The sequence below is a fragment of the Prunus persica genome, chromosome G5, assembly GCF_000346465.2.
Source record: "Prunus persica cultivar Lovell chromosome G5, Prunus_persica_NCBIv2, whole genome shotgun sequence".
NCBI classification, from domain to species: domain Eukaryota; kingdom Viridiplantae; phylum Streptophyta; class Magnoliopsida; order Rosales; family Rosaceae; genus Prunus; species Prunus persica.
In genome coordinates this window covers 17,064,446-17,092,098 of record NC_034013.1, presented here as the reverse complement: position 1 = coordinate 17,092,098, position 27,653 = coordinate 17,064,446, and the positions used below count along the sequence as shown (strand labels likewise).

Sequence of the window (27,653 nt, the reverse complement as noted above, 5' to 3'; positions counted from 1 at the left end):
AGAAACTCACTGCTCGATGGATGGCATTTGGCAGCTATGCACCCTCACACACTCTCTCTCCCTTGTGGCCCTGAGAATATCTGAAAGACTCAGAATGAAACAGTAACAGTAAATCCATCAATAAACTCATATCGTAAGTTACGTAAGCAAACAAGTCAACAAGTCAACAAGTCAAATTCCAATCCCCCTCTGAAGACATCCCAAAGGCCCTCGCTCGCACGCACACACCTCACCTCATCTTCTAGTTCAACGAACGATGCGGTGCGACGCTTCCTCTTGGCTCTGCGGGCGCCACGTATCCGTAACAACAGCCGCACCGACGAGAAGCGCCACCGGCCCATCCTCCTTCTTCCTCTGCAGCAAGCCCACCGTCTTTTGCTGCACCGACGCTTCCAAAGACTCATCATCTACATGTTCCGACACAGCTCGTCCATTGTACAACCCCCTCAAGCGGCGACAGTCAAGTCATGCTCCGGATGTTGTACGCCATTGGATCCAAACCGATAATCAACAACCACTGTCTTCTCAAGGTCCATATCATCCTTCTTCTAATTAACATTACTATACTAATTATGCATGCATCGTCTTTGTATTTATTTAATCATAGCATATATATATTTGTTATGCTGCAGATAGATTTACGGTTGCTTCGTATAACATTTTGGGGGATAGAAATGCTTTCGCGCATAGAGATATGTACCGCAACGTGCCTTCCCATTATCTCAAATGGGACCGTCGTAAGAGGGTCATATGCGATGAACTTGTCCAATGGAACCCTGATATAATCTGTTTGCAAGTAAGTAAAGTAATAAGCTTGATTAATTTGTTTGTTTTTATTGCCCTGTTAATTAATTTTTTATATATTTTATTTTATGTGGTCTTACTAGGAAGTAGATAAGTATTTTGAGCTATCAGAAATTCTAGCGAAAGTGGGATATCTTGGGTCGTATAAGGTTAGATTTTCCATATTATGTACCAATCTTGTCTATGAAATAAGAAATGTTTTCTGAATATGTTGTTTGCAATGGCAGAGACGCACGGGAGATACCGTTGATGGTTGCGCTATTTTCTGGAAGGCTGATAAGTAAGATGGTTGGTTGTGCTTCATTTTTCATTTTATCAATTGGTTTATAGTGTTTGTGATGCCATGACAAATTGAATAGCTTTTCCACTTCATTATGTCAGTTTTCAGTTGTTAGAGGAACACAGCATTGAATTCAAGGGTTATGGACTTCGTGACAATGTTGCTCAACTCTCGGTTTTTGAGGTACAATTTGCAAGCATCTGCTAATAACTTGTTCTATACCTGTCACACTTCTGAGATTACTTCACTTCAGATTGAGTTAATCAACCCTGTTTTTATGTAATCTTCTGTTTAACAAGATCGTATCCATCGTTTCCACTTCTAATTTCATTCCATACAGGCAGATGCAGAAAGCCGAATCAAGAAGGTTCGTGATTGGTAACATACACGTGCTTTATAACCCAAGCCGAGGGGAGGTAAAATTGGGCCAGGTAACTTCTTTTCATTGATGTCATTTTCCTTATGCTTAATGACTAGTGTTAATACTAAATAGAAGTTTGGCCACCTGAACAAAGACATCAGGAAAAAACACAGATTTTTAACGTTTTGGGGCATTATGCTAATCTGGTTTGTAATTGAATCATTTTGTTTCTTCAGATACGTTTTCTCATATCAAGGGCACAAATCCTCTCAGAGAGATGGGGCAATGCCCCCATTGTCCTTTGTGGTGATTTCAATAGCACTCCGCAGGTTTGATAACTTTCATCATCATTGTTTGCTCTGCTTTTTACAGTAACAAAGCTAAAGCTAAACTAGTTTCCTGCTTATTGACAGAGTGCAATATACAAGTTCTTGTCAACATCTGAGGTGAATTGCTTGCTTTTATGATGTTATCCACTTAATTAATATACATTGGTGATGCAAATAATCAGAATAGATATATTACATACATCCATTATGTTTTTTGATATCCGTATGATTTTTTTTACAGCTGAATATCATGTTATATGACAGAAGAGAGTTATCTGGGCAGAGAGACTGTCATCCTGCTCAAGTTTTAGGAGTCAAACAAGAAATTAGCAGTCCACTTACACTGATAGACGGGTATTTCTCGTATCTTATAACGCAGAAACATATTTTCTATTTTGTTTTCATTTAGTTCCTAAACCGACGACCTGCATTACAAGCATCAATGAGAAATTTGTCAGGCAGGTCAGCCCCTTTTCTTTGAATAAGATGACTGAGTTATATGTCTTATGTTGCTTGAATGTTTTCATTTTCAGATTGTTGAAGCATTGCTGGACAGATGAAGAGGTTAGAGTTGCAACTGGAGATGCTGAGAGCAATTTAGTTGTGCATCCCCTGAAGCTTAACAGTTCCTATGCCACAGTGCGGGTACAAAATTTTACACCTTTACCACTTGGTTGTTCAATACTCCAGCTTTTAATATGCTGCTACATTATGTTCCTATTTTATGCATCAAGTTGGTTTGGGGTGTTATTCTAAGTACAACATATCATACTTTCAGGGTACGACTAGAACACGAGGATCCAACGGCGAACCGTTAGCGACTTCCTACCACTCAAAATTTCTTGGAACTGTTGACTACTTATGGTAAATTGCTTCTCTTGTAACAATAATTCTAATGTTGGAGGAGGAGTTGGTTATGATGACAATGAAACGAATGAAATGCTTCTGTTTCATACAGGTACTCTGATGGCCTTGTGCCCACTGGAGTTATAGATACCGTTCCAGTTGACATTCTCCAGAGGATTGGTAGCCTCCCTTGCAAGGTAGGAAAACTTTGGATTCTGGTCTAGTTTGCAATAAGACCTGGAACAAGGGTGAATAATTATGATTGTGGATAAGCGTATAATGTTATCTTCAAATCTAATATTCTGTTTCTATCTATCATGCTTGTACACAGAAAGTGGGCAGCGACCACTTGGCCTTAGTTTCTGAGTTTGCCTTCACACTGGACACAAATGGAGACAACAAAACAGCTGCCTCAAGTATCTGAGCAACCTTGTCCGAGCATTTAGAGAAGGAAACAATTTTTTTGTCACACCGTGTATGTTTATCCCACATAAAATCATTTGGAAGCAGATCCTCGGATCTTATATTTACTTCATTAAACAAACATGTTATAGCTTGAATAGCAAGTAAAAGGGAATATAAAGCACAGGTTGTAACCCAGCTCAATATGTCATGGTTTTGCCTGGTGAAAAAATTCTATGTCCTTGTATTAAAAATCATTTTTAAACTAGTATAATTTTTTAATTGAAAGATTTTCTTATTTTCAGTTTTTATTTATTTATAGAAGGTCTAAATTACTCTAAACTACAGACTATCCGAACTTGGATGCAAAAAGTCATGTCCATATGACCTAACCCAAATTTGCAAAGATTTTATTAATTTACCTAAAAGTATAAAAGTTCTAATTTACATCTTGACATATTATAAGGGATTTCTTATGACACTCTAGTTGTATAGCACTTTCCCCTAAATAAAGGTACTCGTACTTTTCTCCTTTTTCCTTTAAGTATGAACTTCTACATCCTAAACGTCGAAAATGGTCTCTTTCTTTTTTTTCTTTATTTTTTTTTCCATAAAAAAAAAAAAGAGAAGCTTTAGAGAGAGAGGCTTCTCCTCCCTAAAATTTCTCTCATCTCTATCGCCCTCTTCTGAGCAGCTGGTAGCTCTCCCACCGCCTTTCGGGGTGGCTCCTCTGCCACCTTTGGTGGCTCTCCCACCGCTCTATTCAGTTGTCCCTTCTTCTATCCCTTTCCTTTTATCTCCCCCACCCACTCCATTCAAATCCTTTCTCTATGGTCTTGGTATCATCCCTTCCCATTGAAATTTTATTATTCTTATTGATTTAGCTTCACCTTGTGGCTGCTTCGACTAGCTAAAAACGCGTTTTCTCGCGTACAACTTTGAAGATGCATAAAGTTCGAGCTTTTGCTCTTGCTCAGATGCCTGCACCACCTCCTTCTACTATGTTGCTGTTTGTTTGGTTTTTATGTTTGTTTTGGTGCTTTGTCAGTTTTGATTTGGGAGGTGATGATCTTCATGTGGGGCTTCTTTTTTTTTTTGATTTTTTTTCTTGTATGTGTTTATGTAATTTGTGAGATTTTAAGGTATTTTGGTGGATTTGTGGTTTGTGAAGAAGCAGGGGCAGCGGTAGCTGCTAAATCTTCTACTGGTACATGGACAACTGTATGGAGTTAGGCATTTTCGATGCCGCTATTGAAATTGCCCTTATGGCTATATTTTCTACTACTCTGCTCTTGAATTCTCAAAACTTCTGTGCTTTTTCGTTTTGTGCCCATTGGGTGTGGCAGCTCATCCCCTCAACTTGTCCCGGTGATGTCTTCTCAGGCGGTGGTAGCAGAGGCTCGGCTGAGTTTTGTTTTGGGTTTGTTTGCTATCTTGGCCTTGGTTTGGGCTTATCGCCTTTTGGGCTTTAAGCTTGTTGCTGATGCTTTTGCATTTAATTTGAGCCTCTGACCTTTTTGCTTTGTTGCTGAGCTCAATTAGTTGGGTCTCACTTTTATGTTGTATTGTTGTACCCTTTCGTGGATTTCTAATGAAATCTACTTCCAACCAAAAAAAGAAGAATAGTAAAATAATTGTGCTTTTGAAATTTTTTCTTAAATAAGGTAAATTTGTGTTATCTAAAACTTCAATCATAATACCAACCATCAAACCTTGGGGGTGGAATTGGAGTTTGATTCCCACCAATAGGTTGGGGTGGGCAAGCCAATTCTCTGGAGATGAAAGCATGTAAATGCATGAGGGTAGTCCAGGGTTGGGGATCTAGCTTGAGTTGGCTCTTACGTTTGGCTCACGTGAGGGGGGCACCTTTTCACAGCTCCTTAGTGGACATCTCCCTCTCTCCCGTAGAGGTTTTTTTTTTCCAAAAAAAAAAAAATTCAATCCTAATGTTCTTTTACTATATATAGATCTCATTATAATATAAGCCATTTAATTATATAATGTTTTCTAGATTAAAAGAAAATTGTAAAATTTGCCGCTCATTCTAGTCGGCAGAGATGTTAACTTGAACGAATGGCATCCGCCGCGTCACGTATTCCTGTGGCTGCACGGCAGCATAAGGTCATGTAGTCTCTAAATCCGCATGCGACACGTCATAAATCGTATCGGCCCTTGTCCATCTTCGAATCCAGTCCGTTCACTTCCTAATGGGCCCTACTAGTCGTGGTTCAGATAAAAATAATAAATATGATATGATATATCCCAGAAGCACGTGTACAACAAGCCCTAAATTTCGCATCATTACGTGTACACGTGATCCACACTAAAAGACCAGGGAGCGACACGCATTTGAGGCACCCACTGAGGGCCCACCACGTGGATTTCCTTGGCTGCCTTCCCTCTACGGCAAGAATCGCCGTTCCTTTTTTTGCCTTCACCCTATTGCTGTCAATTTGAGTGTCCTAAAATATCGGAGCTCCCAAAATTTTCTCTCGATTTCCCTCGCTCTTCTCACGCCGATCCTAATTGCCGATCAGATTCGTTTCCATTTTCGAAGTTTCAGAATTTTTTCTTTTTTTCTTGTCGCAGAAATCTGATACAAATCAAATTTACTGATAATTATTATGAGATGATGCAACGGGTCGTTGACAACATCATCGCTGTCACCAAAGAGTGAGAGCCTCCTCTTCCTTCCTTTCGCATTTTACAAAATTGATTGGAATTGGTTTAATTCCCATTATCTATACATATAAAAATTGATACTTTTTCATGTGTGCCAAATTTTTTTTTTTTTCAAATTTTGGTTTGTATTGTTTCTGGAATCAAAGCGTTTGTTTGTGTTTGTTGATTGGTGTTTGGTAGTGCAGGTCAGTGAAGACGTTCACATACGAGTCGCTGAACAATATTGTGAGGTTGATTAATGGAGTTTCAGCTCTTTTATTGACATTTTTACCTGGGAAGGCTAACATCCTTGAAGGCATTCATGGCTGGGAGCTCAGGCCCACCTTTCGGGGACCTCGATTTCCGCGCTGGATGGAAAAGTAAGTTGTGTGTTTTGACCCCAGCAAAATTTGCAAGCGCACTGAATAATTCAGATTTTTGAATTTGTCCGGTACTTAGCAATTCGTTTTGAAATTGTGGGAATTGGGGGGTTATTCATGATAAATGAATGTTATGGTTGTTCTTGTTTTCGTGGGCAGTTGTTATTTTGTATATAGAATTAGTTCCTTTAATTTGATTGATATATTTCTTGTAAATTGTAGTGCAACCGACATATTACATATATATTATATATTAGTTGCTGAAATGACATGTCCATTTTGTTTGATGTTTGTAGTGGAGTGTCCTCTTTCAATCATTTCATACATGAGCTTTCTGTGGATTCTGATTCTGATGGCTCGAGCCTTGATTACCCATATGGAGATGAAGATAGTGATGGAGACACATCTCCTGGATCACCACTATCTCAAAGTTCAAGAGTCTCTCGGGCTTCTAGTTTCAGTAGGAACGATAGGCACTGGATGGGATGGATGTGGATCAGATACGTATTTTTCTGGATTTTGCTTCCCGCAAGGTTTCTGCTCGGGATTCCAGTTCGTATTTTCCAATTGTCTTATTCTAGGTCGTCAAACGGCTCTTCTGCACCGGGAAGCGGTCAGGTCCTGCAAGCACGAGCTATTAATAAAATGCAGACTCTCAAGGATCACATTGTTCACCGAACCACTGATAGGAGACGTGGAGTCATTGAGGTTTCTGCATAAACTCTTTTTCATACCAGTTTTGGGAATTACATGCATCATTTCTTTTTCTCTTAATATATTTTCTCATCTTCAATTTGTGTTCAACAGGATCTTCATCTGGCAATCGAGATATTCATAGAAGCTATATTTGATGTTGTTCATAAGGCAGCACATTTTATTCTTTCCCCATCAGAGGCTTTTAAAACTCTATCTGGATGGTATTCATTGAGCAGTAGTGGTGCTCAAGATAGTCATGATAGTGATTCAGAAGTTTCTGTCCCCACAGCTACACTCGGAGAGAATGATCCAGCTCCTAAAGAAAGGAATACTTCATTTCAACAGTCGCTAAATACTGATGCTCGGACATGCCAGGATGTCATAACAGAGCTTGGGTAAGGCTATGCTACAGCTTACTTGATTGTAGAACCTTTCCTTTTTTCTTTGAGTGTTGCACATGCTCTTAAAATTGCTGAACTTTCTGTCTGCCTTAGGTACCCATATGAAGCTATACATGTGATCACTAGTGATGGATATGTTCTTCTCTTGGAAAGACTCCCAAGGTATGATGGATTTATTTGTATTCTTTATCCCTGGTCAAGTGATAAATTTGTTTTAAGTCGATGGTGTCTAATGACTGTATTGCGATGCTGCAGGCGTGATTCACGGAAAGCTGTTTATCTACAACATGGAATTCTGGATTCATCCATGGGGTAAGCTATTTCTTCTTAAGATTCCTTCCTCCCCAGTGCCCTAGGTGGGTGATCAGTGTGATGCATAATTCTTCCTACCACCACAATTTTTACTAATACAACTATATTCGCATCTTACAACATGATTTTATTTTATTTTTATTTTTTGAAGAGGCAATGGGTAACCATTTCTTCGTGTTGTAATCACACATTTTACAAGAGTTTTGTTTGATATATACTACCTTTAAAAATGATTTCTAATTGGTTATTTCCTTTGTCCAGTTGGGTGTCTAATGGGGTTGTTGGTTCACCGGCATTTGCAGCCTATGATCAAGGTTTGCAAGTTTCATTTGCAAGTGTGTGCGGCTTGCATTAGAGAGCACTGTAGTGGTTTAGAAATATTTTAATGCTTCTTAGTTTTGCAGGATATGATGTTTTCCTCGGGAACTTCCGTGGCTTGGTTTCTAGGGAGCATGTTAACAAAAATATATCCTCACGACAGTAAGTTGACATATGAGATCTGATTGCTATTTTATTTATGAAATTTTTATCCTTGATTTCCTGTCGACCCAGATTGTTGGTGGGGATTGAATGAGGCTGCAATATTTACAGATTTTCTAAGCATAAACCAGCAATTACATAAAGTATTGCAGTATGAATTGAGTTACTGAATGTAGCAACCAATGCAGGTATTGGCAGTACTCCATCAATGAGCATGCGACTCAGGATATACCTGCAATGATAGAGAAGATTCACCAAGTTAAAACTGCTGAATTGAAGCTTAGCCAACCTGATCTTGAGGAAGAAACCAATGATGAGCAACCTTACAAGCTTTGTGCCATTTGCCATAGCTTGGGAGGAGCAGCTATACTGATGTATGTTGTAACACAGAGGATAGAAGAGAGACCCCATAGACTCTCAAGATTGGTTTTACTGTCACCTGCTGGATTCCATGGTGATTCCAGCTTAATGTTTACGGTCGTGGAACATGTCTTTCTTCTATTGGCTCCTATTCTGGCACCCCTTGTGCCTGGCTTCTACATACCAACCAGATTCTTTCGAATGCTTCTGAACAAGTTGGCACGAGACTTCCATAACTACCCTGCCGTGGGAGGACTGGTTCAGACCCTAATGAGTTATTTTGTTGGCGGGGATAGCTCAAATTGGGTTGGTGTGTTAGGGATACCACATTATAACATGAATGATATGCCGGGGGTATCATTCCAAGTGGCCCTCCACCTTGCACAAATGAAGCGTGCAGGAAAATTTAGAATGTTTGATTATGGGAGTGCGTCTGCTAACATGGAGGTGTATGGATCTACAGAGCCATTGGACTTGGGTGAGTACTATGGGCTTATTGACGTTCCTGTTGATCTGGTTGCTGGGCGGAAGGACAAGGTAATTCGCCCATCCATGGTGAGAAAGCATTATAAGTTGATGAATGATGCAGGTGTTGATGTATCATACAGTGAGTTTGAGTACGCCCATTTGGACTTTACATTTTCGCATAGAGAAGAACTGTTAGCATATGTCATGTCACGCTTGCTGCTTGTGGAGCCGTCTCCAAACCAGCAATCAAGCCAGAAGGGTCTAAGGTTGAAGAAGAAAGGACAGGTCAATAGTTGATAAAGTCAGAAAACCCATGCATTTCCGTTTTTTTTTACTTCAGGATTTGGCATGCCCTTAGGTGCAGATTACTGTGATTAAATATGTTTATACATCTTTAGTCCAGGGCAATTAGTGTTTGGTTTCTTCCCCATCAATTTTTTCGTGGGGAGTAAACTGTCTGAAAGGCTTATGCCTGGATTGTGCTTTGTACAAAAACCCATATGTGTATATTCTGTAAGAGTAATTGGATCTATGAAACATGTTGTCTCTATCCAAGAGAACAATATTTGCTTTCTCAATGTTGATATTTGTACTGTGACATTCTAAGTATATTGTGTCTGTTGGGTATAATTTCATTAGAAGCCCCGCCTGCTTCACTGCTGGCAATGCTATGAACTTGAACCGTTATCATTTTTGAATCCATAAAACAAGCAGTCTACACTGACTCCTCTAATTCTTTTATGTGGCTTTGTGTTGCCAAAACCTGAGAGCTCCTATGGATTTGATCTCCTCCCAATTCTTGCTTCAGTTGGGGCATTTTATTGCTGACGGTGAATCACACTCCATTAGAGCCATAGTCCTCAGACGACGACGTATTCGTTCCAGACTGAGTGAGGGCAGCATCAGCCTCTGACCAAATTAACTCGTAGCCCAAATGAGAGTGACAAACTCTATGCAACCCAAATAAACGAAATCTGCAATGGTAAGACAAACCTTCAGCCAAGCTCACAACTATTGAAACCTTAACCCGGTTCACTGACCCACCCGTCCGACTTGACCCATCCACTTTTACTCTCTTAAATTTTTATTTAGTAAAAGGCCGAAAGGCAGGGGCCAACGTCCACCGTCAAAGCGCCGCTTGAAAGCCGAAACTTTCCCGAGAAAATCAAGGAAAGAAAGCGAGAGAGAAACAGAAGGAAAATGGCTGGGAGCCCTAATACTTGGGCCTATGCCCGGATCATCACCGGAACCATTCTCGGTGGCGTTCTCGGCTTCTACGTCATGGACCGCGTCGAGAAAAGCTACAAGGTCTTCTCACCTCCCCCTCTCTGTTTATCATTCTTCTTATTAAGCTCACTCTCTGTCTGATTTTCGGAAATGAAAATTATAGCTTCCTGAGCAACTCAAACAATGGAATCATAGCAGAAATTTATCAATATAACTTTGTAATCTGATTGATTTTCATATGGAATCTTGGATTTTGATGAATACAGGAGAAAGTGAAGGAGAGACTGAGACAGTACGAAAGTGAATTGAAGAAGAAAGAGAAATTGAATGAGTTTGAAGAGTCTGTGTAGACTGTACCCTACCAGTGTTCTTTTTTCTTTTTTACTTCTGCTTGTGGTTGTTGAACACAAAAATGTTGAAATTTTGAATCATATGTTTTTGTATTTGGACTTAGCCAGTACTGGAGTTTGATTCGAATGAGAGTGTCTATATTTGAGGAAAAAGAGCCCAACTTTCACGACCCATCAAGCCAATTTGCTTTCAAGAATATTGCATGTGAAATTTTGTGTTTGTATTGCAACATCTTATGCATCAGAATGTAGTCTTGGTTATAAATTGTTGGGATAGAAATGAAACATACTGATATATGTATGTATGTATGTATGTGTGATAATGGAGAATCAATTCACGCAACAGGAGCAAACGGTCACCCCTCACTACACTACTAAGAAATTTTGTGTTCTAAAAAAGTAACCGAAAAAAGAAGAAAAGAATATAGAGAAGAATAACAGGTATTTTACAATCAAGCCTTCGGCACTCAAAGTTCGGGTGTCCTAGCAGAGCAAAAATGAAAATTGGAACCAACAATCTGAACCAGAGCTTCATTCCCATACAAGACACGACTTTCTTGTGTGTTTGAAAGCAAATCACTGCAAGAAAAAGTCAGGCGTCCAAGACACTATCTTCTCAAGCGTCAAGAATTGGGAAGCACTGTAAGGGTAAGTGTCGCATGGCCGGCCGGACACTATTTGATCAAGCATCAAGAATGGGGAACCGGTGGTCAGGCCACTTTGGATACGAACGCTTGTACAAGCTCATGCATACTGTGTCATGCTGCTGGAGGACCCCATTGAAGATGCATTTCAATGCCCCTGAGACAATTATATATGGAACAAAAGAAACCCTTAATAACTACTTAAAATATATAAAGCACAACCGGAATATGGAAATGAAAGGTCTGAAATGGCATCTTCCGATTAATAGTTTTCCACTATTTGGGATAATCTTACCGTGTGTACCAAGAGGCTCCTTGATGCGACCCCGACGACCACATTTGGTCCACACTTCCACAGGCTGCCATCACCACGCACGTTAAGAAACATATTCACAATAATGATTGTAATATTTTACTTCGATAAGATACAGCACAAATTAAAAAGATATGGTATGAGATTCTCACCTTGAACCATTTCACGTCCTCTGGATTATGGAACATATACCTTACAGAAGCTTTTAGTTTTGATACTCGTTGAGGGTAACTGCATCAAATATGCTTTCAAGTTCAATCAATCAGAACATTCAAAGGAAAAAATCTGTGCCATAAACGTCACCACCATCAAAAATTTAATAATAAACTGTACCCAGTTAAAGTAATCTTCTTTAGTATAATTCTGTCAGGGTCGATGCTTTTCAGTGTACCAACAGCAGCAACTGCAGGTGCAGTGCCTGCTCCCTCAGAACTCCTCAAAGCTATCAAAGGAAGAGGAGGAAAGGAGATCGGAGCATAAATTGAAGCCATGGAAAAACGGCCTGCATGAAGAAACCTCTCCATTTTGTGCTTATCTGAATTCATGTTGTCAGTAGAATATATTGGCCTGCAAAGTGAAGAGCAAAAGCATCAATCACTAAAACTCAATCAGAAGAACAGTTGATGGCATTAGAGAAACTACCTAGCAATAAATTGGCGAAACCCAACATGAAATATTAATTCGTCTTTGGCTTTGATAGGAGCACTGTACGAGTCATGCTTCTTTACGCTGCAAACATAGATCACCCAGGGTCATGAAAAAACCTTCCTTTACGAAGACCACAAAACTGCAAATTTTTCCCGACTACAAGATACCTGAAATGTAGTACAGACATCTTGGACTCATGCTGCAAAAGACCGCATGCTGTAACAGGCATTGTCTTTGCCTGATTACATAATTTAGAAGCAACACTAGTTGGCACATCTTTGATATACAGCCTTGCATATGAGCTAGCAGTGGCGCAGTCATCCCTGTTTTGTTGCTCCATATCTAAAGCTTTAGCAAGGACGTTTTTCTGTGTTCTGTTGAAATTATCAAATGCAAAGATTCTGGCATACTCTAGAGGCAAAGACTCCTGAAGTTCATCAGACACGAAAGTCAGTTGGACAGTTGATGTTCAGAAAAGAGTGAACTACTATTACAGAATTACAGGAATATTACTTTGGGATCCCATGTAGAGGTCCTAAAGGACTTGAGGCCTCTATACTTTGCAAAACGTTTTCTTGCTGGAATGTCTAATGGTGTATCCACTTCATCTGGAAATTCTGAAAAACATAACAAACAACCATTAAAAGCGAACTAAATAACGCAGCAGTAATATAGTTGACTTCAAGGTGCTACAAATATAGTTTTAACAATATAAATCATATAGCAACAGAATGAACATAACAAAACTTCAAGTTATTTCAAGCAGTATTTAGCTTCCATGTGTAGGAAAGCTTTGCCTTAATGAATGAGTTTAAATACAATTGTCTTCAAAAATCAACAGTATATAGCTTTTTAAAAAGATAAGTACCCTCATCATCAGCATGTGCTTGCTTTATTTTTTGAATTTCATTCGCCAACTGTTCCTTGGTCAAGTTTTCACCTTCCTGTAAAATAGAAACAAAATGAGTAAGTCCTACAACGTACAGAATTGGAACAAAAGAAAAATAAATTTCTTCTTGCTGACAGCACATTAATATTACCATTATGACCTATTCTTAAGTATAACGTTAATAGAATCCTTAGAGACAAATACACAATGTATTCCGTTATTTCTTTCTATTTTTGGAAGATTTCCTTGAATTTTAAAGCTAATTATGAGCATTGAGGGTTGGAAGATCCAGGTATAACCTAGTTGGCATTCTTGAGAATCAAAGGACCTTTGTTGCATTACATATTAATGAAAATGCTGCAAATAGGTTGACAAAGCACCAATGACTGACCAAATCATCAGTGAACCCTTGCTATTCAGCATTCTAGTTCAAGCCAGTAAGGCGAGTGGTTCACACACGTTTGGTAAAACATATTGTCTAAAGTGGTATGTATTGAGCTTAACCTGGAGAAACACTAGGGATTCTCACCATCTAGAATGTGGTTGGCATTCTTAAGTCTTACTTTTTTTCACAGTCGCAAATGACAGTAGCATAATAATGGGGTTCCATTTGTTATTTGTTGTGTCTTCATGTTAGATAAAAATCAGAGAAACCGACTAATGCTGGTAAGTTAGTAACGCACTAAAATCACATTGATGCATAAATAATAAACATGCTAAACTCACCATCATTACTGAATCAACATCAGTTTCTCCATCAGAGTTCCCAAAGCTTAAAGACGCTTGGTCATCACTGAGATCCGAATACTTAGTGCCCTCTTGACCAGGATAACCAATGTCCCCCTCATCCAATACCATACCATCCGCTTCCTCATCCTCATCAGTACTTGATCCCTCTTCATCTGTACCATCCACAATCCAAGCAGCCTGCAAGAACAGAAATCATGCCTCTGATATATCACTAAAAAATCTGTCCATTACCTCTTAAACATGAACAAACAAAAATGTCAAAGAACATAAGATATATTGAAACATTCAGAATTATGAAACTGTTTCGCTTTAAGTTGTGTTTTTTTTTTTTCCTGGGCTCTGCCCCCCACTGCACCAAAAAGAGAGAAGAAACTGAGAGGAAATGCAGACCTGGTATTCTGAAGTGCCTCGAGGAAGTGTCCTCTTTTTCTTCTTTTTTTGTTTCTGACTTTTTTCAGCCTCAGCCATTTCTGCCTCTGTTGGCCATGTCTGACAAAAAGGATCCATTTTATAAGAAGCATATTAAGAAAATCCAAATGTAAAACATATTAACCGGTTGAGATAGGAGGAGTACTCCAATTGACATTCTTCTTTTGTAATTCAGGTATCATCCACTCAAATACCACCCATCTTTGTTTTATTCATTTTTGGATAAGCAATATACAACCCATATTCTTAATGAAATTGAGTAAGATAATAATTAATAGAATGAAGATGTAATGTTGTTACCTGTTCACCTGCCAGGGGATCGGGAACATTCTCAACTAGTAACAGCTCCTGCCTCATAGGATCGGGAACCAAAGAACGGAGGACCTTGAAATAGGTAAAATTTCAAAGGAGAAACATACGTCATATGATAAACTTATCATCATGAACATGCTTCACAAATGAATAAAAAGCATCCAAATCTTATCACTACAAGGAAATAACTTATTGTATAGACATCTTCTGCTTATATTTAAATGAAACAGCCAATACCTCTACATCACACACTTCATCTGAATCCATGAAATCCTGCTCTTTTCTTGCATTCAAAGGAAATGGATCCTTGAGAATTTCCATTTTGGACAACTGGAAATCTCCCACACCAGAAACATGAACCTGATATAAAAGAAAATAAGACAACTGCCAAATCATGCGACCAAGGGAAAGTCTTTGGCTGAACTAATTACCAGTTGATTCACAGAAAGACTGCGAGCACGCAGATATCCAGTAAGGAGAAGGGTACAATTTCCCGAATTGAAATCATCTGCTACCATATCAACCTATAAACACAAAATGAGTTATTACAAAATCTTTCTTATTTATCAAATTCAACTTTTCTTCTTTACAAGAATAGTAGTTGTTCTACAAGGCACACATGCCTTGCCATATAAGATAAACTTCTTGATGTAGAGTCATTCTGCATCACTTCTACTATATATTTCCCTATTTCTTTTCCACCTTTACCTAACATAGAATGAAACAAAAAGTTAAATAAATAGAAAATGAGCACCTTCTGAGAAATCAGGTAAGGCCGTTGACTTCGCCAGTGAGGAACTGAGAGCCTTTGCTCCTTAAAGAGCCACATGAACTGCAAATATAGTAAGATGATGCGAAAGCTATGAGAAGCATCAAATTATGTAAATATGAAACGAAACAAAATGCCATGTCTCTGGACTTTTAACATTGAAGGCTAAGTTAAAGAATCTGTAGTCGACACATACCTTGTGCAACTCATCCTTTGTGTCAGCTGGATAAAATTTACAATCCTCGGGAAATTCAGAAGCAAGACTAGAAGTACACGTTTTCTTTGAATCATGTCTTCTTTTCATGTCAGTAGGCAGATCCTACATGCACCAAAAAAGGAGAATAAATCCTATATCAAATTGGGCAAAATCTAATTATCCTAGTTCGATAATATTTCCATGAACATACAAAGCACATCAACAATAACATACACGAATTAGCACAGCAGTGCTCGGTAAACCAAGGGACCTAAAGACAGAAAGACAGTGACTTCCAAATGAGTCAATGTAGTCAGATGTGCTTCCTTCACATGAAGAGCTCGCTGAAGCCACAAAAGCAATGAGATCAGCAACCTACAGAAAAGAGTTTCTGTGTCAGAAAAACCAAGAAAATTAGGATGAATACACAAGCTACAGAATTTCTTACCTTGGCCATTTCCAAGCATGATAGCAGATCCCCATGAGGTGCTTTCAATACCTAAAGAATTACTTGAGTTAGATACTTAGAAATCTTCACATCAGTCATCAATGTTAACAACTTTGTGAACCATAACATTTATATGACAATCATTCAATTAAAATACGGCAGCAGAGGGGGGGGTACCGTTGTTCTCAGTTTGTATTCAACAGAAGCAACTGTTGGCAAGGTGGCATCATAACCTTGTGGAGATAACAAAGAAAGAAGGTCCTCGGCAAGTGAATTTAGGTTTACATCAGCAGAAAGCCCGAACAAAACCTACCATTAGTGGACGTTAGAATGATAATAGAGCTGATAAAAACGTTCTTATATTTTAATATAAGCGCATTAATCCCTCAAAGCCTTTTTCTCTATCAGTTCCAACTGAAAACAAAATACTCACAATCACACGGGGAGCACTTGCTGATCCACTTGAAGCCCTCTTCTCTTTCAAAAGAGCTGCCCGCTTCTGTTCTCTTAACTACAGAATAGTGAAGTTGAGCGTTAGGTACACAAAATGAAGATTGGCATGAGAAAGAGGGAGATTTTTAAAATAAATTACCATCTTGTTACGTTGAACTCGAGCTGCCCGAGCTCCCTTGGCAACATTGTGCTCTGATTTACCAATCCTACTCTTATCTGAAGCACCAAAAACACTCAATTTATACACACCAATTGCATTGCATAGCCGTTATGTCTAATTTTCCAGCAAACAAAAGAAGGTGGAGGGAGTAGCATACAGAACCTGAAGTTTTGTGGAGATTACGCGAAGATTTGGAGGCAAAGCGCGTCTTGTGGGGCTTGTTTACTTGAGCTCGCGAGCCTCCCATGGCGGCTCTTGCAGAGAAACACTATACAGTCTGCGAAGCCAACAAAGAGAAATTAGCAGCAAAGCTGAGTAGCAAGAGAGAAAGAAAGAGAGGAATCCATGGGTTGCAAAGCTTACCTATTTCCCTGCCGCAGCCGATCACTCACCGCCGTGCCGCCAAAAGAGAGAGAATTGAAGAAGAAGCAGAGAGGGAGAGAAGGAGAGAGAGGCGGTACGAGTGTTACGAACTTTTGGACCCAAGTTCTCTCAATAGGGTTGGGCAGGGTTTACTCAAAACGCCGCGTTTTAACTTAAAAGGAGTAAAGGACTGTATATATAAAAACGCGGGAGACTTGGAAAGAGGACCGTTAAGCAAGCACACATACACACTCGCAGAGTCGCAGAGAGATACGAAAATGGAGGATTCGGGGGCGATCCTCTGTCACATCTCAACCTTGAAAGACATGCTTGACCAGGTAAAGTGCACCTCCTCCTCCTTTTCCATCTCCTATCTCAGTCGAAGCTTCCATCTCCATCAAAGTTTCAATTTTCAACCAAATTATCTCCGATCGCTCATAAACTGCTTGTGAAATTAGGTGAACGAAGAAATCGAGTCGAATATTCAGATCACGCGAGAGATCGAATCGGAGATCGTCAAGTGCTCTGAAATCGAAAACGCTCTGGCCGCCAAAGAATCGGACCTCACCAAGACGCTATACGTCTCGCACTTTGAGCTCACTGGATTGCTCGCCGTCACCAGTAAATTCTCTAATTACCTCTAATCCTTCCCATTTTTGCTTATTATACACATTAATTGGAGCATTAATAGTTTATCAGTCACGTAATTCGACTTTTTTATTAATGTATTTATTAACAGAAGATTTAAGGAACTCGGTAGAGATTATGGAGAAGGAATTGTGTCGTCTACGAATGAAGCGCGATGAGACTCTTAATAGAATCCACGACCAGCGGTATTTTCCTTTTTTTAATAGATTATGAACGTTTTTAGTCTCAATTCGGATATGAATGTTTATGGATTTCACAAAAATTGTAACTTTTTCTTTTCTTTGTACATGAAAATTCTTGCCAAGTAAGAATTAGAACTCAAGAACGCAACTGGTATCTGCATTAGGTACAGATAGGTAACTGAATGAGCTGTTTTTTTTTTTTTTTTTAACAGGGAAAGGTTTATTGCAATGTGCTTAGAATTCCAGAAGGACATGGACAAGGCGAATGATAATGAACTATGCATTCTTCTGTCAGAAAAAGAGTTCCTTGAAAATGAAATTCATATCTTGGAAGAGAAGAACAATGCTTTAAAGAATTCAATGCTGGCATTTGTTGAGGGAATTCTTGAAGATCTTATTAGTAGCAACTCTGGTACAAACTTCTTCCTTATTTTTGCACATTTAATTTAATATTTAATGGTTTAAGTGTGTTAAATCAACCTAGAGTGTGAAGTGTGAGCAAGTCTCCAGTCAATATGTTGTATCAAATGCATATATTACTCTTGTAGTTTTCTTTGTTGAAGTGACTTTTTTACTACAAATTGTTGGCATGCAGCTTTACAAGTTGAGATACAGAGTGGGAGTCAGGAGAACGATAAACTGCTGAAGGATATTCATAATATGAAATCTTCATTGCTTTCAACTATTGCAATTGAGGATATCAGAGGTAAGTTTTTATTGTGATATAAATGATTGAGATAATTGACGATATCTTTTTAGATTTTGAAATGGATTTATTCATTTTTTAGTAAAAAGGTCAGAACTAAGTGATTTTTTTTCTACATGGGCCGTGTCAATGGAAGACATGTAAAAGTGATATTACACACCAGTGGTAGTAGCAACAATAATAGGGTTTTTGTTGTATTTATGCACTCTAAAGTGGTAGCAGTCCAGCTGGTGAAGTGGGAGTGACGGCACCATAGCTTGTGTGTTCCATGCACTTGAATACTTATTTCTCTTGAAAGGTTTTTAAAAAAAATTCAACAGAAGTGGAAAATTAGTTAAGGAGATGTATTGATTTCTAGAGAACAATTTAATGAATGGCACGCATGTACCCATAGCAAATTGAAAAAAGAATGATACAATACAATAAAGGCATGCAGAGCTAGTAAAGCTCCTATATATTAGCATGGATACAGTTTTTTTTTAAACCTTTTGTTGTGTGATCTTGGAAGTTGAAGTTTGCAAAATAACCAGTGGTGTTTTTCTTGTTTCTTTTCTTCGAATTGGAAACCGGCATGTTATATCTTGTCTGATTAGAAAGGATGAAGATTAAGATCACATGTGATGTTATGATCTCTGTTCTGTATATGTACAATATAATAAATGGATAAGCATATGCACTATTGCTAAACGTTATACATGATACCAAACATTATCTTCAATCATTTTAGTGGCTGTGAACTTGGCATTTGTAGTTTTGTAACCCCACACATCAATGTATTTATATCTGCTGCACAGTTTCTGAACAATATGTGTCATACCAGGTGCACGATCGTGGACTGTACTGTAAGTTGAAGGTGTCCCTCTGTTTCTACCCAAAGAAAAGGTGTCACTCTGTCCTCCAATTAATTGCTAGGCCTCACTTGTACTGCCGAAATCTTTCCTTCATAAATAGTTTCTAGCATCAGGCTTTTGCAGTCATGCATGCTGCATGCAGCAGTTGTTGTTTGAATAAATTTGGCTTTGATTCTTGTCAAGTGGAAGAAAGATGGTCAAAATTTTTGACTTGCTGCAATTTATTTTGGGTTTGTACGTCAAAATTTTCTCTTCTTGGGGAGGTCAGTCAGGAGCAGATTTTCAATCACATTTGTTCTCATCTCTCTTCCAATTCATATATACTTAAAAGTTAGGGCTCCCCTTCTCATTTGGGTCGGTTCTGACCTCTGGGTAGGGTCCAGCTCCGGCCCTTCCGTACTTATCCAGGTAAAACTTGTCCTCGTTCTGTCACTTTCAACTTTAGGTAGGGGTCCAGCTTTAGGAATTGCTGAAACCTTGTGTGCTTATGCGCCATTTACCAGTCAAAACTCCAAATGGGATTCTCTCTGTTCTTTTACCTTATCTATTAGTTCTTCCCGTTTCTGATTGTTAAGCTAGCACAGACAAGGCATAGTGACTACAATAATGTTCTGTCTTCTTTCACTGTGTGTCCATTTGATTTGATGTATAGTTAGATGACATATTCGTGCACACAGCTTGATTAGATTTGGCTAGAAAGAAACTGCAATGTCAAAGTTTCAAACTCAAATTGATGACTTTGAAAAGGCTAGGTACCCTTTGTTGTATAACCCACAAAGATGGAAAGTACTGGGAAGCTCCCATGTTTAAAAGGAGACGAAATTAGAGTCGTGGAGGTGATAGATAGTTCAACCTAATAAATAGAATGTGGCTCAAAGCCTTTGAATAAAACTAGTTTGTCTTCCATGTCACGGACAGTGACCATGTCTCTCTGGTGAATTTCACGTGCACCATGGCCCCCGGCCGTACCATACAGCTAGCTACCTCTTTTGTATTTGGATAGCAGTTGTTGATTCAAGTGTTCTCTATTGTCAATTATCATGACCACACCACAGCACGCCTTACAAAAATTCCACCGGTCCTCTGATGATTAGAAAGCCAAGAAGAACAAAGAAGCTGAATCCTTTTGTAAATTGGCCATGTAGGGTTTTGTTCATTCATCCCAAGTTTTAGTTTTCGGTGTCAAATTAAGTGCTCAAGTTGTCAATTAAGAACTCATAATTGACGTTATGGTACTTATTTAAAGCGAAGTTAATTTGGTCCTGTTATCACCATGTAGCTTCGTCTTGATGACGCTTCATGTTTGGTTTCTTTTGGGACCACACATTATCTTCTCCCTATAAGAAACACACTCTTCCTTCTCTTTCTCATGAAATTTAGTCATCTCTACAAGGTGAACCTAACACGTATATATATATATATATATATATATATCTAACAATGATTCATACACAAGAGTGAAGAAAGAGCCATGTGATTCCGCTAGCTAGTGTTGTGGGAAATAGAGATGAAGATGAAGAGTAGTGATGATACTGTTGAAGCCTCCAAGAGAAGGTTTTCATGCAAAGGGTCGTGCGGGTTTCTCAAAGAAGGAAGAGGAAGGCTCTACATATTCAGAAGATGTATTGTTATGCTTCTTTGCTGGCATGATTAGTATGCAAAGCATGGTGTTTGGAGCTACGATCACCTCCAAACTCTTTCCTTTTTCATTTTTCAATGTTAATATGGACTATGTATAGTAATGAAATGTCTATTGACTTTCATTTTGTGTCTCCTAAATATTCTATTTTGGTGAAGTCTTGGTCTTTCTTCTTCTTTCTTTCTTTTTTCTTTTATCTTGGCCCTAAGCCATGGTCGGTGTGGGACTATTGTTGAGTAATATGGCTCGTGTATGTGACCTTGTTTTGGTCCAAAAAGGAGCCAAAAAAGATGATGACAGTAGAGAATCCAATCAGCGAGGTTCACATTTTGATCCCTGCGTGGGCCTGTTCACATTTTGGCCAAAACCACAGCTTTGTCTACAAATTGCCAGTTACTAATGAAATTATTCTTGTTGATAAAAAAAAATTTTAAAAAAATTTTAAAAAGATTTTTTTTACTGCTACATTTGATTTCACGCTTTACTATACTATTGTTCTTTCTGCAGAAGAATGATAAAAGGCTATCAGATGTGTAATGTCTGAAACGTATCGTGTACACCCATTTACAAACTAATGCATAACCCTTTGGTTTAGGGTTACAATTTCCATATCTGAGAGAGTTGGAATCGACTAAAAAAAAAAGTTGGAAGACTAAATTGAAACTGAAATATAAGTTCATGAACAATAAAACCCCAATAATTTATTATATACAGTTTTCCTTCAGATCATTTACAACCTCCCATCCTGTCCCTTGGTTGCTCCTCTTATATTTTACCTCTGCTTTTCTTGTTTGTACAGGGGATTGTTGTACTTTCCTCTTCTCTTGTTTTTTGTTATTGTTTTTGTTTCACCTTACTTGATAATATGAGAGAGAGCGAGATGAAAGTAACATGGTAATTCATTTTAACTCGTAGTTATCCTTATAGGTGCGTGCATGTAAAGTATTAAAAATATACGGGGCAGAATGAAAATTACAAAAGAACGCTAGATAAATAATAATAAAAAATAAAAAGCTTTTTGGGTATCATTGCAAAAAAATAAAACAGTCAATATGATTGTTCATAGGTCGCAGCCTTCTGGGCTTCTGCTTTCCCTTTGAAATTTGCAGTGGTTTTGCATCTACAGCAGATTCCGGCACGTGTGTCCTATCCCAGGTAAGATCATCAATCCCTCTCCTGCACCTTCTTCCCTCTTCCTTCTTCCTTCTTCCATGAGTAATTTCAAAATCCTGTATATATATATATATCATGTATATATGCGTTCCGTACAATCTAGGGTTTTCTCATTCTGTCTCTAGTTCCGGCTTACACACACCCACACACAAAAATTACTGTATGGTATAGAAAGTTCAAAACATAGACTATCTGGGCTACTAACTGCACCTCAAGCTCATTAGTTCACTAAAACAAACTTAGAGAATTTTTGAAAAATGAACATTCGAACAGTAAAATTATGTAAGATATTAAAATTAATTAAGTTAAATGACAAAAAGAAAATGATCTTTTTCTCTTTTTCTCTCAGTTTTTATATATATTTATTTAAGGCTTCACACTACTAACGAAGCTAGTGAAGCTGGTAATTTGTTTTCAGGCTTCATTAGTTTCTTCTCTTTAGACTTTTTTCTTTTTTGGGTAACATGTTGACCATATATTTCATAACGACTTTTTGACGGTCGAAATTTTTGAAGGAATGATTCTTGCTGAAAACCCCCATGTAAGCTCTGAATACAGCTTAGCATCAGAAACACTTCAAATGAGTCGTTTAACAAATGGGGAGGCCGAGATAAGTCTTCACAAACCGAACAATCAAGTTCAATGTCAAGGCTCTAATGGGAGATATGGAAACTTGGGGTTTGATGGAACGAATGGTAGACCTTGCCGTGATGAAAATTGTGGGAAAGAAGATATAGGAGTATCCAGCGGAGATGCATCAACTGATGTTTTAAGTGTAAGTGGCGCATTTACTCACATTCAAAAATACTGTTTCTTGGAACAAACTTCATGCTTTATCTACCCTAAAATGATTGCCTTTACATATGGAATCTGCAGAAAAAGGCAACACAGCAAAAGGAAATGACATTAGAAGATATGTACAACCAAGACCTCAATGACGACGATGATGATAGTGATTGGGAGCCCTTCCCACAACATGTAGAAATTGTGAAGTGGTTCTGCACTAACTGTACAATGGTCAACCTTGATGATGTTGTCCATTGTGATGTATGTTCCCCCTCACCCTCCTCAAGATTCTGACGTACAATTCTTCCTTTCATATCATCTGTTTGTATTTTGTAAGGAGACCTGGTTATGGAAGGATAATTTGGTGCTATTATTTCCGTGCAGATATGCGGGGAACATAGAGAGTCTGGTATCTTGAGGCATGGGTTTTTTGCATCATCCTTGTTACAAGATTCAGGCCTTACTGAGATTGGGGCCGACACTAGGGAAAGACACAAAGGTGGGTACATGATTCAGACCTTACTGAGATTGAGTCCTACACTAGGGAAAGAAATTAATATTGAGTTTTGGTAGACTGCCAAACTTGTATCACAGTGGAGTTAATAGTTTTTTTTTCCTGGTAACTACAGGCCCTCAAGATTCAGCATCAAATAGTTCCACTGCTGTAGGTTTTGATGAGAGAATGTTGCTACATTCAGAAGTACGGTCTTGTTGTAATACATGTCTTCCTCATACTCTGTTAGTTTTCTCATTTATTGTTCTTTTTATTTGTAATTCAGTGTTTTGTATTTAGATGCAAATGTTCATTTTCCATGACACATCATTTAAGCCAAGATCCACAAAGCAGTTTTACTAGAAGTTTCATGTCAATCCTATCTGCATACCCAAGCTGCAGTAGTTTTAATATGCTATATGTGTTTTTTTAGTAGCTATTGTTGCGTATTATATTCTCTATATTTTGTGACATTAATGTTGTAAGTTGGAAACTGCTCATTTCTGTTTGTGTAATACTTCTATTCTTTTTTCTTTTCTGGTGGTTGTTATGCTAGAGCAGGTTCAAATGAAGTCACATCCACACCCAGAAAGACCAGATCGTATTCGAGCGATTGCTGCTAGCCTTGCTACAGCTGGTATTAACCTTCGTTGAAGTTCTTTGTGCATGCCAATTGGTACTATTAAAGGATTGTAACTGTGGCTTGCTGTGTGGTAATTTGTCTAGTAGTGGTTCTTGGTGTTATTCTATTTTAGATTGATAAGCAAATGGAAAATTTCAACCTATGCAGGTATATTTCCAGGAAGATGCTATCCAATTTCTGCTAGAGAGATTACTCGTGAAGAACTTCAGATGGTAAGTAGTCACCCATCATCTTGGACTTGGAGGGCAAGGGCACACATCTGACCTAGTATTTTATGAATGCACACAACTAAGGAAATTGGATGTCTGTTGGTTGAGTCCTGATTTTGGAAGATTTGGGGGTTTGTTGTTCACTTCATGAAAAACCTTTCTCTGTGCTGTCATGACGATGAAGAACAGACTTCGTGTTGCTAGTTTGTCCTTTAAAGGGAAACAAATTACAGTTATAATTTATAATGTCTTCCTTGGCCTATGATTTGTAATTCTTGGCTTTAATTTTGAAATTAAAGGTTCATTCTTTGGATCATATTGAAGCAGTTGACCATACAAGCCATATGTTTTCTAGGTATGTTCTTTTGCAGCATTGCTCTCTCTCTCTCTCTCTCTCTCATGCTAATAGTAGGCAGCAAAGTTGTCAGGATTTAAGTGGCAATCCTTGGACTAATTTTACATATTTGTATATTATAATACAATTACATGAGTTGCTTTCCCAATAAGAGAAAAAATTTGAAACACTCAAAATCAAAGCATCAGTGACAAGTTGTTCTAGAAACAGAAAAAAAAAAAAAAAAAAAAAATCTTGCAAGAACGTTTTGACTTAAGCCCATATCTGCCCTCCTGCTGCCTGAGTTTATGGAATTGATATTACTGTAAGAAAAGAAACACATGGGAGAAATATAGCTAATAAAATGGACTAAATTGTATTTATCGAAGCATATGCCTCATAAAAGAAGCATCATGAATATGATATGAGCAAACATTGAAGTGAGGGTATCCCAAAATTGGATATGTTTTGTTCAGACCTATGCACAAAACACTTCTAATGAATTTATCCACCCTACCCTGTTCTTGAGTTAACAACATCAGATTCATTTATTTTGGTATGTAATGCTATGGTTGGTGGATGTTGTCTTTTTATTGATAAATTATGTATGATTGGCAGTTATTTCACTCCTGACACATATGCCAATGAACATTCAGCACATGCTGCTAGGCTTGCGGCAGGTTTGTGTGCTGATCTTACTAAAGAAATTGTTTCTGGACGTGCCAAAAATGGTTTTGCCCTGGTATGAAAAATAAATACTCTTACTTAGTGTGTTTCAGAGTTATGGATGTAACAAGAACTCTTTGAAAATCTCATTCTTCTTGATGTTAAGCACCATTACTTAATGACTCAGGTCCGTCCTCCCGGTCATCATGCTGGTGTGAGACAGGCTATGGGGTTTTGCCTCCACAATAATGCAGCAGCTGCTGCATTAGCAGCTCAAGCTTCCGGGGCTAAGAAAGTGCTAATTGTTGATTGGGTAAGGTCGATACTCTTATGTAATCATCTCATTACAATGTTTCTTTAGCTGCTCATATCTGGATAAATGTTCAAACCTGAAAAAATATCCAATAAAAATTGCAGGATGTTCATCATGGGAATGGCACACAAGAAATATTTGACCAGAACAAATCGGTGAGCAACATAGTAGTTAAAACTTTGTCCTCCTATGTGCATTAACTTTTTAATGCCCTACTCATTTCCAGTTATATGGTTGTCTGGAGGAGGTAGTCAAGGGTTGGCTAGGTCAGTTATGTGCATTATAACTCTGAGGAGCTTTGATATTGGGCAATTTGAAAAGAGATAAATATCATGAATATTATGGAAATTGTTCTAGTCATTGCAGCAATTTCATAAAGCAAGTTGAGTAGATGCTTTTATGATGAACTGAACTAACCCTCCCCCACCTTTGTACAAAGTGTGTATTAAAAAAAATTATGTTATTGTAATGTGTCCATTCTGTTTGTACTGTTCATTTATTTAGTTTTTAGGGCTGATAAGTTGAACTTGTTCTGTAGGTCTTGTACATGTCCTTACATAGACATGAAGGGGGGAAGTTCTATCCTGGTACCGGAGCTGCTGATGAGGTACTAATTGATTACAATTGGTTTTTGTTTTCATTTTCAGCTACACTTGCAGTTTCATATATTATTCTCTTATGTTTTGGACTACAACTAATGGACCTAAGTGATGACTGCTTCAGGTTGGTTCCATGGGGGCTGAAGGATACTGTGTGAATGTTCCATGGAGTCGTGGTGGAGTTGGAGACAATGATTATATTTTTGCATTTCAGCATGTTGTGCTTCCTATAGGTTGTTATTTCCTAACAAGGGGCTTTTATCATAATGATAACTATAATCTTTACTATTCAATCATCCTGTTTTCATTTTGGGACAAATAAATTATGTGGGTTTAGCTTTTTCTCTCGATTATAAACACATCCCACAACACTCACGCACATGAATACATAATGTTTGATATCATGTTTGATATCTACAATTGCCATATTTTGGATTTGATTCTCTGATATCCATTTAATGCATTCTGAACTGAATGATTTTTCGCAGCTTCTGAATTTGCTCCAGATTTCACCATTATATCAGCAGGATTTGATGCAGCAAGAGGTGATCCACTAGGATGCTGTGATGTAAGGATTTCTTTTATTTGTTTACAATATTTTTATCCTCGTCTTTTCTGGTAGAAAAGAACATTGCTGGAGACTGGACTTATATATCTCTTTAGTGTGTCTTACATTTTAGTGATTTTGTTCCTGTAGGTTACTCCTGCAGGCTATGCAAAGATGACACACATGCTGACTGACTTGTCTGGAGGAAAGTTGCTTGTTATTCTTGAGGGCGGGTTTGTGGCTCATTCTTTTACTTTTGTTTTTCTCTGAGGTTATGTTTCCATCTGAAGCGAATTTAATTAAATAATATTACTTTTTGCAGTTACAATCTTCGTTCAATATCCTCTTCCGCTACTGCAGTAATTAAGGTAATCATTTAATAGAACATCACGCAAGAAATACATTGTATTTGGATATTCGATGTGTTTCTGACTTGCCTTTCCATGAGATAGGTATTGCTGGGTGAAAGTCCAGGATGCGAATTGGACAACACTTTACCTTCCAGATCCGGCCTGCAAACTGTTCTGGAGGTCCTTCAAATTCAAAATAAGTACTGGCCTGCTTTGGGATCTAGTCTAACAAAATTTCAGTCACAATGTAGCATGTACACTATTCAAAACAAAAGTGAGGATCTCTCTCTCCTTCCTTTGTATGGAGCTAGTTTAGCCGAGGGATCATATTTTTTCACATTCCTAAGTTCAATCCTTTATATCTTTGCCTGCAGAAAAACAAATTAAAAAGAGACGGCGGGCTATGGCACCAATATGGTGGAAAGGGGGAAGGAAAACTCTATTGTATCGTCTTTTAAATGGGCATTTCCATCTGAAACGAAGGTGTCTCTGATTGTACACAGCTAGCTTCGGGATCGAGACTGTGTAGTTTTGGTCCATTTTTAAACACAGCTAGCTTCGGGATGATGTCATTTTTCTTTATCCATGATGTTTTAAATATATATTATGAGAATTTATAAATTTAATTTCAGAACAGCTCTCTCTCTCTCTCTCTCTCTCTCTCTCTCTCTCTCTCTCTCTCTCTCTCTCTCTCCCCCTTTGACGTTTTTTCTTAAAACAGATCTAGACGGAAAACAATGGTTGGATTGCATATCTAGCAGCTTGCTGTTACAAATGCGTTTA

The 27,653-nt window shown here is 38.2% G+C and overlaps 6 protein-coding genes across 6 annotated transcripts; 5 read left to right on the top strand and 1 right to left on the bottom strand.

Moving 5' to 3' along the window:
* LOC18777697 (carbon catabolite repressor protein 4 homolog 3) lies at positions 135-3,326 on the top strand. Its single transcript, XM_007210002.2, has 13 exons — positions 135-530; positions 633-796; positions 888-953; positions 1,032-1,084; positions 1,186-1,267; positions 1,429-1,515; positions 1,682-1,774; positions 1,859-1,891; positions 2,016-2,128; positions 2,308-2,419; positions 2,553-2,638; positions 2,733-2,817; positions 2,952-3,326. The coding sequence occupies exons 1-13, from the start codon at positions 257-259 to the stop codon at positions 3,042-3,044; spliced, it is 1,341 nt and encodes a 446-aa protein (XP_007210064.1). The 5' UTR covers positions 135-256; the 3' UTR covers positions 3,045-3,326.
* LOC18777178 lies at positions 5,447-9,389 on the top strand. Its single transcript, XM_007210826.2, has 9 exons — positions 5,447-5,695; positions 5,890-6,063; positions 6,360-6,771; positions 6,871-7,154; positions 7,254-7,322; positions 7,416-7,472; positions 7,734-7,786; positions 7,877-7,952; positions 8,141-9,389. The coding sequence occupies exons 1-9, from the start codon at positions 5,652-5,654 to the stop codon at positions 9,075-9,077; spliced, it is 2,106 nt and encodes a 701-aa protein (XP_007210888.1). The 5' UTR covers positions 5,447-5,651; the 3' UTR covers positions 9,078-9,389.
* Positions 9,611-10,510, top strand: LOC109949299. The gene is made up of 2 exons (XM_020564650.1): positions 9,611-10,088; positions 10,274-10,510. Exons 1-2 carry the CDS (start codon positions 9,981-9,983, stop codon positions 10,355-10,357), a joined length of 192 nt encoding a protein of 63 aa, XP_020420239.1. The 5' UTR covers positions 9,611-9,980; the 3' UTR covers positions 10,358-10,510.
* On the bottom strand, positions 10,692-16,855 carry LOC18777046 (pre-rRNA-processing protein TSR1 homolog). The gene is made up of 22 exons (XM_007210296.2): positions 16,732-16,855; positions 16,531-16,645; positions 16,348-16,424; positions 16,189-16,266; positions 15,933-16,064; positions 15,756-15,806; positions 15,542-15,682; positions 15,308-15,430; positions 15,097-15,174; positions 14,774-14,866; positions 14,580-14,702; positions 14,331-14,414; positions 13,992-14,090; positions 13,578-13,778; positions 12,831-12,906; positions 12,476-12,579; positions 12,130-12,389; positions 11,957-12,043; positions 11,648-11,881; positions 11,467-11,545; positions 11,297-11,360; positions 10,692-11,158 (listed from the first exon to the last, which is right to left on the bottom strand). The coding sequence occupies exons 2-22, from the start codon at positions 16,613-16,615 to the stop codon at positions 11,040-11,042; spliced, it is 2,388 nt and encodes a 795-aa protein (XP_007210358.1). The 5' UTR covers positions 16,616-16,645; positions 16,732-16,855; the 3' UTR covers positions 10,692-11,039.
* Positions 16,928-19,413, top strand: LOC18776643. The gene is made up of 6 exons (XM_020564649.1): positions 16,928-17,069; positions 17,190-17,352; positions 17,471-17,564; positions 17,774-17,973; positions 18,157-18,267; positions 19,088-19,413. Exons 1-6 carry the CDS (start codon positions 17,010-17,012, stop codon positions 19,111-19,113), a joined length of 654 nt encoding a protein of 217 aa, XP_020420238.1. The 5' UTR covers positions 16,928-17,009; the 3' UTR covers positions 19,114-19,413.
* On the top strand, positions 21,789-27,506 carry LOC18776249 (histone deacetylase 15). Its single transcript, XM_020563911.1, has 18 exons — positions 21,789-21,912; positions 22,446-22,705; positions 22,807-22,977; positions 23,101-23,215; positions 23,346-23,416; positions 23,771-23,846; positions 24,000-24,064; positions 24,361-24,416; positions 25,014-25,137; positions 25,249-25,374; positions 25,479-25,529; positions 25,913-25,981; positions 26,098-26,206; positions 26,462-26,541; positions 26,671-26,753; positions 26,843-26,888; positions 26,973-27,144; positions 27,245-27,506. The coding sequence occupies exons 2-18, from the start codon at positions 22,448-22,450 to the stop codon at positions 27,361-27,363; spliced, it is 1,791 nt and encodes a 596-aa protein (XP_020419500.1). The 5' UTR covers positions 21,789-21,912; positions 22,446-22,447; the 3' UTR covers positions 27,364-27,506.

Bases quoted from the DNA above. Each gene is read 5' to 3' on its own strand.
- LOC109949299 (XM_020564650.1), top strand. From the start codon at position 9,981: ATGGCTGGGAGCCCTAATACTTGGGCCTATGCCCGGATCATCACCGGA. The intron at 10,089-10,273 runs GTCTTCTCACCT...TGATGAATACAG, and splicing joins GCGTCGAGAAAAGCTACAAG to GAGAAAGTGAAGGAGAGACT.
- LOC18776249 (XM_020563911.1), top strand. From the start codon at position 22,448: ATGATTCTTGCTGAAAACCCCCATGTAAGCTCTGAATACAGCTTAGCA. The intron at 22,978-23,100 runs GTATGTTCCCCC...ATTTCCGTGCAG, and splicing joins ATGATGTTGTCCATTGTGAT to ATATGCGGGGAACATAGAGA. The intron at 24,065-24,360 runs GTAAGTAGTCAC...TTGAAATTAAAG, and splicing joins CTCGTGAAGAACTTCAGATG to GTTCATTCTTTGGATCATAT.
- LOC18776643 (XM_020564649.1), top strand. From the start codon at position 17,010: ATGGAGGATTCGGGGGCGATCCTCTGTCACATCTCAACCTTGAAAGAC. The intron at 17,565-17,773 runs GTATTTTCCTTT...TTTTTTTAACAG, and splicing joins AATAGAATCCACGACCAGCG to GGAAAGGTTTATTGCAATGT. The intron at 18,268-19,087 runs GTAAGTTTTTAT...GTGTCATACCAG, and splicing joins TGCAATTGAGGATATCAGAG to GTGCACGATCGTGGACTGTA.
- LOC18777046 (XM_007210296.2), bottom strand. From the start codon at position 16,615: ATGGGAGGCTCGCGAGCTCAAGTAAACAAGCCCCACAAGACGCGCTTT. The intron at 15,175-15,307 runs GTATGTGTCGAC...CTATATTTGCAG, and splicing joins CAAAGGATGAGTTGCACAAG to TTCATGTGGCTCTTTAAGGA. The intron at 14,415-14,579 runs GTATTGGCTGTT...ACCTATTTCAAG, and splicing joins ATGAAGTGTGTGATGTAGAG to GTCCTCCGTTCTTTGGTTCC.
- LOC18777178 (XM_007210826.2), top strand. From the start codon at position 5,652: ATGATGCAACGGGTCGTTGACAACATCATCGCTGTCACCAAAGA. The intron at 6,772-6,870 runs GTTTCTGCATAA...TGTGTTCAACAG, and splicing joins GGAGACGTGGAGTCATTGAG to GATCTTCATCTGGCAATCGA. The intron at 7,155-7,253 runs GTAAGGCTATGC...TGTCTGCCTTAG, and splicing joins GATGTCATAACAGAGCTTGG to GTACCCATATGAAGCTATAC.
- LOC18777697 (XM_007210002.2), top strand. From the start codon at position 257: ATGCGGTGCGACGCTTCCTCTTGGCTCTGCGGGCGCCACGTATCCGTA. The intron at 954-1,031 runs GTTAGATTTTCC...TTGCAATGGCAG, and splicing joins GATATCTTGGGTCGTATAAG to AGACGCACGGGAGATACCGT. The intron at 1,085-1,185 runs GTAAGATGGTTG...TCATTATGTCAG, and splicing joins ATTTTCTGGAAGGCTGATAA to TTTTCAGTTGTTAGAGGAAC.